Here is a 9,718-nt window from a genome sequence, read left to right as displayed (position 1 = left end):
TTCAAATGGAAACTAAAATGAGAAAATTAATAGAAGGACTAAAGGGGCAGTTGCAAGCTTAAAAATTCGAGAGGCATGATGATTGTTTATAAATAACATCTTAGAAGCCCAGATAAAATGCACTCCATATGTTTAAAAAAGTCAAAAGAAGACCAAACAAGTGCCAGCATAATTTAATGGTGCTGTGAAAGAATCTACTAAAGATAAAAATGCATCTTTTAACAAAGCAAGGCTAAATGAGGAGAAAAGGAAACAGCATAACTACTGAAAAGATAGATGCACAAATTAATATGGAAGGCCTTAAAAAAGGAACTGAAGTAAAGCTTGCTACAGAAGCAACAACTAATAAAAACCTTTTTCAGGTACCTCAAAAGCCTCTGAGTGAATCATCTGGACTGGGAGGTCACTAGCTCACCAGGGAGCACAAAGAGTGTTCAGACAAGACAAAATCTTCACATAAAAGTTAAACATTTGCATTTGCTTGGCATTTATAACTGTTATGCTCAGTTATTTAATATCTGTGAGTATACAAAACGCATTGTTTATGGCATGTGTATCCAAGCAGAATATGGTATAGCATTTACCTGAATTGTCTGCTAGTCGTAGTTTCCCACAGCACAGATATCTTCTCCATTGCTTCTGTACATTTTCTTTCAAAGCACAGTGGAATATAAATATAAATAAACCTGCAATTAACCAGTAATGTTAGTGACTGAATAGATCTGATTGCAAAATAATTGTGTAACCTGTACAACTTGTAGTGGTATAACAAGCAAGGACATGTATAGGGGAGTCTTTTATGAAGCAGCAGTAAGCCCCACAGCAGCCCAGCGGTAGTTTCCCCCCCCCCCCCCCCCCCCCAGCGCATGCCACTTCTGGCGCTACAAAATTATTTTTATTTTTGTAGTGCCTGTGTTTACCTGGCGATAATTGGGCAGTGCCGTTCACTGCTCGGTTACCGCCGGCTGCATGGCCATTTCTTAAAAAAAAAAAAAAAAGACAGCCTTTTACCCACGGCATTTAAAGGGGGCCTGAGTGCAGGCCCCCTTTTACCGCAGCTTGGTAAAAGGACCCCATAGTGCCTTGTAAAAGTTTTCAGACTTACACTTTTTTCACATTCTGCTGTCTAATAAATATAACTCAAAAAAATTAAAGTACTAATTTTTTTCACTGGTCTAGACAACATACAGTACACTTTTTAAAATTATTTATTTATGGAATTTCACAGTACATACAAACAATTTACATCTTGAAATAAATTTCCCAATACCAAATACAATTAAGATATTCCAGTGATATTAAGGTGTGTGAGCATGCTGCCATCTCCTGGAGAATGCCTTTACCTTTGGAGTTCAGATTGTACTGACTTTTTTTTTTAAAAAATCTACAATGGTGCCGTATTCAGGTTATTAATCTTTTATGGTGAAGGAATAGGTAATACACCATTTAGGGGTCCTTTTACAAAGGCGTGCTGAAAATTGGGCTGTGGTAGTGTATGGACGCACGTGTTATGGACGCACGCATATCCATTTTTCAGCACACCTGTAAAAAAGGTCTTTTTTACATTTTTGCTGAAAATGGACGTGCGGCAAAATAAAAATTGGTGTGCATCCATTTTGGGTCTGAGACCTTATCCACACTCTTATCACCTCTCGTCTTGATTATTGTAACCTGCTTCTTACCGGCTTCCCTCTTAGCCATCTCTCTCCTCTTCAATCAGTCCAAAACTCTGCTGCGCGACTCATTTTCCGACAAAAGTCGCTATGCTCACATTAGCCCTCTCCTTAAGTCACTTCACTGGCTCCCTATCCGTTTCCACATTCAATTCAAACTTCTCTTACTGACCTATAAGTGCTTTCACTCTACCGCTCCCCAGTACCTCTCCACTCTTGTCTCTCCCTACGCCCCCCCCCCCCTCGGGTACTCCATTCTGTTGATAAATCTCTCTTATTTATTTATTTATGCAGAACATTTATACCTCGCTTTATACCACTGAAAGCGGCCTCAAAGCGGCTTACAATGAACTGATGAAACAATACAATGACAGTAGAGAGGGTAGAAGGAACAGGGGAAGAAGGGAGGGGAAGGGAAGGGAAAAGAGTCTAAAATGGACTGTGGAAATCCAGATGCTGAGATGTACCAGAGTGCCTGGAACACTCTGTTCCCTTCTCCTCTACTGCTAATTCCAAACTCCATTCCTTTTATCTTGCTGCACTTCACGCCTGGAATAAACTTCCTGAGCCTGTACGTCTAGCCCCCTCTTTGGCCGTTTTCAAGTCCAAACTTAAAGCCCACCTCTTTACCACTGCTTTTGAATCCCAACCACTGCTCACTTGCCCTATCCTTAGCCTCACCCCTTTATTCCCCTACCCTTAATTGTTCTGTCTGTCTCCTGTCTTATCTAGATTGTAAGCTCTTTGAGCAGGGACTGTCTTTGTGTATGGTGTGCAGCGCTGCGCATGCCTTGTAGCACTATAGAAATGATAAGTAATAGTAGTAGTAGTAGACCTTACTGCCAGCCGTTGACTTAGCGGTAAGTTCTCTCGCGTTAACCTTGTGGTAATTGCCTATGCGTGTCAAGTCAGAGTTACTGCCCGATTTTCGGTGCGCGTAGTGGACGCGCGTAAAAAATGAAATTACTGCACAGGCCACATGGAAGCCGGGCATGCGTTGGGCGCGCATAGGTGCCTACGCAGCTTAGTAAAAGGGCCCCTTAGTTTTTTGACAATGCAGATCACAGTATTGCCCCTGATGCAGCCCCTTTGGGCGAAGCACGGCCTGAGTCGAGCATTGTACTATTTTGCAACTCTACAATAAAAGTTTTGTGTGTATCTATCCCTGATCTACTCTGTTTGTTTCCACATTGGAGTCACTCTGTGGGTCATCTGCCTTGCTGTTTTTTTGGAACCTACAGTAGACTGAAACAGGTTTTCCTCCAGGGTCTGCCTGTTCCATCTGTCTTTCCCTCGATTTTCACAAGCCTCTCTGTCCCCATTGCTACAAACTGTCCCCACAACATAATATAAGGATGATACTGGCAGGGTGGTGTTCTGTGTTTGTTTTACGCCACATAACACCTAGCACTGAGACCAAAAATTTCCACTTTGATTTCATCAGACCATAAAACCTGCTCCCACATGCATGCAGAATCTCACTGGCCGATATTCAGAACTGCCGTTATAGAATTCATGCCTAGAGCACATCATCCTGGCGCCTAAATTTTGATGCTCTTTCTTAAATCAACCCCTATGTGCAAAGCAGGATTAAAGCATAGGCAAAATAATCACATACCTAGGGCCCAAATATTAGAAGGACCCTCTCAGATGTAGTAAGCTAATGGCATGGCTCCCAAGTTAGGTTTTTGCCCTGTTAACTGTCCAGCTGACAGAAAGTAGAGTGTTTTGCATGTCTGTGTTTGGGGGGGGGGGGGGGGGGGATGGACCAGAACCACCACTGCTTACAAATATCTGTCTATTCTCTTCATTCTATGTGCATTGTCCTCCAGTCAGCAGGAGGAGTTCACAAACAGTACTTTTTACCTGTTATACCTGCTACTTTCTCTTCTGCCAGTTTTCCTCTGCAGTTAGAATCATGTGAGGTCCCATTTTTGAGAGTTTTAAAATGTATTTATGCTACTGTGGTAGGACCAATGTACTTGTTTGCCTAGAGTCCACTAAAGAGTTAATCTTGCCCTGGTTATGTTGTCACATTTGGCTTTTCTTTATGAGTGGCTTCTTTCACCCATGTTCCCATACAGGTCCATGTTTGTGGAGAAATCTTGAAATTGTTGACTAGTCAATATTTTCCCAATCTCAGACAGAGACCTCTATAGTTCTTTTAAATATTGTTAGGCTGCACAGAGACCCTCCTCAACCTACAGCTACTGACATTGGTGGGATGGCCTGATCAAGGCAGTGTCTTGGTGGTGCCAATCCGTTTTTACTTTAAAATGATGGACCCGACACCATCCCAAGGAATATCCAAACACACTTAAATTTTCTTATAGCCTTCCCCCAATCTGCAGTTTGACATGTCTACTGCATTCAATCAGTTGATCATAACATCTTATTGAACTTATTAGCACACTGCGGCATCACTGGCCCTGTATGGGACTGGACTGCAGGTTTCTTAAAGAAAAGATCTTATCAAGTTAAAGGAAATCTGAACCCCTCTTTTGAATGGGCGCAGGAGTGTGGTGTTTTGCAGGGGACTCCCTTGTCTCCTATACTCTTTGATTTGTTAATGGCCCAACTAGCTATTTGATTACTGTCCCATACCTTTGACATGTCATTACGTTATATATCTTAGTCAATTGAGAAAAGCATCAATACCATCTCTAGCTGGACACATGCTTTCAAATTGAAGTTAAACAATGAAAAAACAAAATTTTTAGTATTGGGGGATTCTTAGAAACATTTCTTAGAAACCACCATTTCAATTCAAGGTATTTTCTTTCAATTGGAAAAAATAGTTAAAAATATTGAGAGTTATTTTTGATGAAGACTTAATGCTAGAACCCCAAATTAAATCACTGACAGTGAAAAGCTGTTAATGTCCTGAGAAAACTATGAAGGATTAGATCTTTCTTTGATCAGTCAGTTTACAGATTACTGGTACTGTCTCTTGTTTTATCACATCTGGATTACTACAGTGTTCTGTATATAGATCTTAGTGAGGATCTTCTTAGAAGACTTCAAACATTGCAGAACACTAATCTCACACTAAGCTTTATTTAAGTGAGCTATTAAAACTTATTTTTATGATCTTTTAAAAATATTTTCAGAGGGTTTAATTTTATTTTTTTTTAGTATAAATTGATATATTTCCAGGATATGTTCTGCTTCTTTACACTCTGCACTGCATAGAACTCTTTGAGGCTTTGCTGTATAGAAGTGTTAATGTATTGTATTGTATTGTACCTTTCAATAATTTTATCTCAGAGTTCTTGTGGCAGCTCTGTGTTCAGTGACTTTAGACCTTTGCTTCAAATTCAGTTCAGACTCCAGCAACAGCATGATTCTTCATCCAAGGGTATTTGAATCAGCTCAACTACTGTGACTAAACACACTTGGCTCTACTTAACTTATTATGTGCCTTGTTTAATCAGTTTTTGGAAATGGAGCTAATTTGGGTTTGTTATTCTAGTGGTCTGTTCCACACAACACTGCTAGCTACCCTCCAAGCTGGTCTCAGTTACTGTTAGTAGGATTTTATTAGCTGGTTCCAGTCAGAAGTCAGGATAAACTTCTTATTATATAACACCAAATTCTCATTGTAGAAAACACATCAAATAAAGATGCTGATGATATGTAACTACTCATTACCATTGAACCATATCTACCTACAGCTCTGTGTAAACTGACTGCAAACAACAACAAACTTTGCCTGAACCCAAATAAAACAGAGGTTCTTTGGCTACCAAACACAAGTGGTCAAATACCCGACTTCAAAATGTCTTTTGGGAAGTATGAACTCTTCCTAAAATCACAGGTCAGGAATCTTGGGACATTGCTAGACTCATCACTCACTCTGATTCCACAAATTCAAACAACCTTCATAAATTGTCTCTATCACCTATGGCAGCTATGAAATCTCTCTCCATATATTGAAAAGATGAGTCTGACCAAAGTGGTCCATGCCATGATAACATCATGACTAGACTACTGTATCACACAGCCATTTCTTTTTTCTACCTTTTACCCGCTGCGCAGGGCCCTTTTTATTACAGCTTAGTAAAAAGGGCCCTTAAAATTTTTGAATAACCCAATTAATTTAGGACTAGATTCTATAAATGGCACTGAAAAATCGGCACTGAAAAATTTAAGTGCTGAGCATTATTCTATAAAGGATCCATGCCCTTTATAAAGTAGTGCTAAGCGTATAATGGCAACTAACTTAAGGCGTCGGCAATTATGTCTGCTGAAAGTAGTTATAAATGCTGGTGCATAAATTAGGCAATGATGGGGTTAATTCTGTAACAATGTGCGTAAGGTCTGAGAACGCCCCTAGAATACCCCCGAAATGCCCCTGGCCATGCCCCCTTGAATTTAAGTGCTACGGGATTTATGCACGATGTGTTGCAGAATACAATCTGTGCGTAAATCCCAATTAAAGCCAATTAACACAAATAATTAGTTGCTAACAGCCAATTATTGGCACTGATTGGCTCATTAATCTATTACGTTGCGTGTGAAAATCAGCAACATGCACTGATTTGCTCGTGTAACTGTAGTCACCATATATAGAATCACCCAGTTAGTGTACAAAATTGGTAACATCCCTCCTACTGCTCATTCCTATTACAGAGGGAAAGTTGAGGGAATTCAAAGCTAGATAAAGGGGAAGACAGTACAGAGTAGGGAGTATAACTTCATTACAGAGGAGATTGGGATTCCAGTGGATAGATCATGAGCAGTGTTTTGTGTGCTTTGCATTCAGGAGGTCAGTAGTTTACTTAAGGACTATGCCAACTTTCATTGCATGTTAGATTTTGTCCAGCATTATTTGATGAGAGAGGCTAACCCTGCATAATGACAAAATGGCTAAATTCTGAATTATCCCAAGGAAGCTTTCCTAAAAATCTGAGTGATGTGGAGGGGCATTTTCGATATGACGACTAAGTCCAACTTTGGACATTTTGCACAAAACGTCCAAAATCCGAATAGAAAGGGAGGTCAATTTCGAAAAAGAAAAGTCTATCTTTTCTTTCAAAAATACTATTTCAACAAGGTTTTGGGTTTTGGACGTTTTGTTTATCGGTCCATTTTTGAAAAAAAAACAAAACGAATAAGTATAAAACATAGAGATTCATGCCTTTGGGATGTAGGTGGAGCCAGCATTTGTAATAGACTGGTCCCCCAGACATTCCAGGAGAGCAATGGGGCACCCTAGAGGGTACTTCTGTGCACTTCATTAAAATGCTCCCAGGTGCACATAAGTATGCTCATATTTTCTCTTTGAAAATTGGTGAGATGTCTAAGGGCCCTGTTTACTAAGCAGTGTTATAGGTGCGTTAACGTTTTTAACACACGTTAACCATGTACGTGCCTTGTGAGAAGGAAGAGGCTATCCTACCCTGGTTAGGCCCCTAGAGGGCGCTGTTCCCCTAAAATGTCCAGGGAGAAGGGCTGGGTGAGTCACTAAAGGGAGCCAGTAAGGGGTGTATAGCAGGAGGTCGCTAGGACCGAGGGGAGTCCTGGGGATAGAAACAGGTGCAGCAGGTTATGGGCTGGGTCCTGTTTGGCCATTAACCACTTAATACCCCACCTGAGTGGTGAGGGAAAGGAGAGCTAGCAGCTGCAGAGGAGAGCTGGCAGCTGAAGAAGAGGGCTGGTAGCTGAAGCAGAAGGATCCCCATGAGAAGTACTGGCTGTGCCCTAAAGACTGTGTGTCTAGAATAAGAACTGTGTGTTCAAAGAGGTACTGTGTGTCCAGGATGAAAAGACTGGGTGTCTAGAACAGTGAAGAGGGACTGTGTGTCCAAGATAAAAAGACTGTGTGTCTAGAGCTGGGTGCTACAAGGAGGGACTGTGTGTCCAGGACTGAGTTAGTACTGAGCCCAAATGCCTGTGTGAGAGGGCTCAGGGTGAAGAAATCTGATGGGTTTGAACTGTGCAAGAAGAAGTGTTTAAGCTAAAAGAAGTGTGCCCCAGAGGCGGGAATAAAGATTTGTATGAGGAAAATCCTGTTGATAAGACCTGACTATGTTTGCCGTTTTGAGAACCAGGTCACCCTGAGTAGAAAGGGGTAGGATACTAATTTGCATAAAATCTGCATACTGAGAACCAGCTCACCCTGAGTGAAAGAGGGACCTGGGATCCTGAGATGGCCTCATCATCTTCACAGTAGCCTCATCATTTTCACAATTGGTGGCAGTGGTGGGATCTGCACTGAACATCCACGTGGGAGCAGTCGGATTCCAGATCAGACCAGATGAGGGGTTGGCGTGAGATGGAGGTGCCCTTGGAGGTTCCAGAGGCCGTGGTTCCAGAAGCCCGTCGAGGGGGCCAACACTAGCAAAAGCGCCTTGCTCACCTACCCCAGGCTGCACCCCAGCGGACGGCCAGGAAGGATGGAGGCCTGAGAAGCCGGAGAAAAGTTCAAGCCGGAGAGGAGAAGGCAAGAGCACTCACCTGAGTCAATTACCGCTGGAGAGGATCTATTAAAGCTGGACATTAAGAACCAGGTTTTGGGGACTTGCAGGGGATAAGGGTCAGATAGAACCAGCTGTAAAAAAGCCCCAAACAGTCACCAGGTGACCCCTTTCTCGGAGGGATCATGGTATAGGTGAGCGCCCAGGGACAGGGTAGGGCCCAAGCCATGTGAGGTGCTAAGAGAAAGATAAGGGACCTAGGCGAGCTAGGTGACCCCTCCCTCAGAGGGATCATGGTATTGCCGGGTGCCCAGGAGGTCGGAGGGGGCTGCAGGAGAAGAGGGTCAGGTAGCGCCCGCTGCAGTGAGAGCCCCTCAAGGCCTAGTTAATGGGAAGGGCCCGGGCCATGTGATGTGCTAAGAGGGGGATGAGGAGCCTAGATGGGGGTTGGTGAGGCCCAGGGATAGAACAGGGATGAGCCTGGAAAAGAGTATGCCCCTGTGTAGAATTGCTGCTCCTCAGTGGAGAATGCTTAGAGAGTTGCTGAGGTTGAGTAGCAATTATCTTAAGGGTGGGTGTATGTGAGAAGGAAGAGGCTGTCCTACCCTGGTTAGGCCCCTAGAGGGCGCTGTTCCCCTAAAATGTCCAGGGAAGGGCTGGGTGAGTCACTAAAGGGAGCCAGTAAGGGTGTATAGCAGGAGGTCGCTAGGACCGAGGGGAGTCCTGGGGATAGAAACAGGTGCAGCAGGTTATGGGCTGGGTCCTGTTTGGCCATTAACCACTTAATACCCCACCTGAGTGGTGAGGGAAAGGAGAGCTAGCAGCTGCAGAGGAGAGCTGGCAGCTGAAGAAGAGGGCTGGTAGCTGAAGCAGAAGGATCCCCATGAGAAGTACTGGCTGTGCCCTAAAGACTGTGTGTCTAGAATAAGAACTGTGTATTCAAAGAGGTACTGTGTGTCCAGGATGGAAAGACTGGGTGTCTAGAACAGTGAAGAGGGACTGTGTGTCCAAGATAAAAGACTGTGTGTCTAGAGCTGGGTGCTACAAGGAGGGACTGTGTGTCCAGGACTGAGTTAGTACTGAGCCCAAATGCCTGTGTGAGAGGGCTCAGGGTGAAGAAATCTGTTGGGTTTGAACTGTGCAAGAAGAAGTGTTTAAGCTAAAAGAAGTGTGCCCCAGAGGCGGGAATAAAGATTTGTATGAGGAAAATCCTGTTGATAAGACCTGACTATGTTTGCCGTTTTGAGAACAAGGTCACCCCGAGAAAGGGGTAGGATACTAATTTGCATAAAATCTGCATACTGAAAACCAGCTCACCCTGAGTGAAAGAGGGACCTGGGATCCTGAGATGGCCTCATCATCTTCACAGTAGCCTCATCATTTTCACAGCCTACAATATCCCTAAAGGCGCCTATATGGTTAGCACGCGTGCTAAGTGTAGGCGTGCTAAAAACACTAACGCACCTTAGTAAACAGGGCCCTAAGGATAAAATGTTGCCACAGCCTTTGCCCCAACTTTTGTTTTCTTCTCTTGGCCATTTTTCTAAAGGGTGAGAGTTTCAACCACTACGTTCTTTCCATCATATTCCATTCTCGGTGCTTTGCGCAATCATTTCCTTTTGCTAC

The 9,718-nt window shown here is 43.1% G+C and overlaps 1 protein-coding gene across 1 annotated transcript in view; it reads right to left on the bottom strand.

Annotated features, from left to right (window-relative positions):
• Positions 1 to 584: 584 nt before the first annotated feature.
• LOC115459676 (adhesion G-protein coupled receptor G6-like) overlaps positions 585 to 9,718 on the bottom strand; it is a gene marked incomplete at both ends in the record, with an annotated part of 45,576 nt that continues 36,442 nt past the window's right edge. Inside the window, one exon of the mRNA XM_030189484.1 lies at positions 585 to 686. Within this exon, the coding sequence (XP_030045344.1) occupies positions 585 to 686 (102 nt within the window). The remainder of the gene's footprint in view (positions 687 to 9,718) is intronic.

This window comes from Microcaecilia unicolor, unplaced genomic scaffold (genome assembly GCF_901765095.1).
Source record: "Microcaecilia unicolor unplaced genomic scaffold, aMicUni1.1, whole genome shotgun sequence".
NCBI lineage: Eukaryota > Metazoa > Chordata > Amphibia > Gymnophiona > Siphonopidae > Microcaecilia > Microcaecilia unicolor.
Note: the sequence above shows the minus strand (reverse complement) of the source record. Positions and strands in the feature narration are given on the sequence as shown.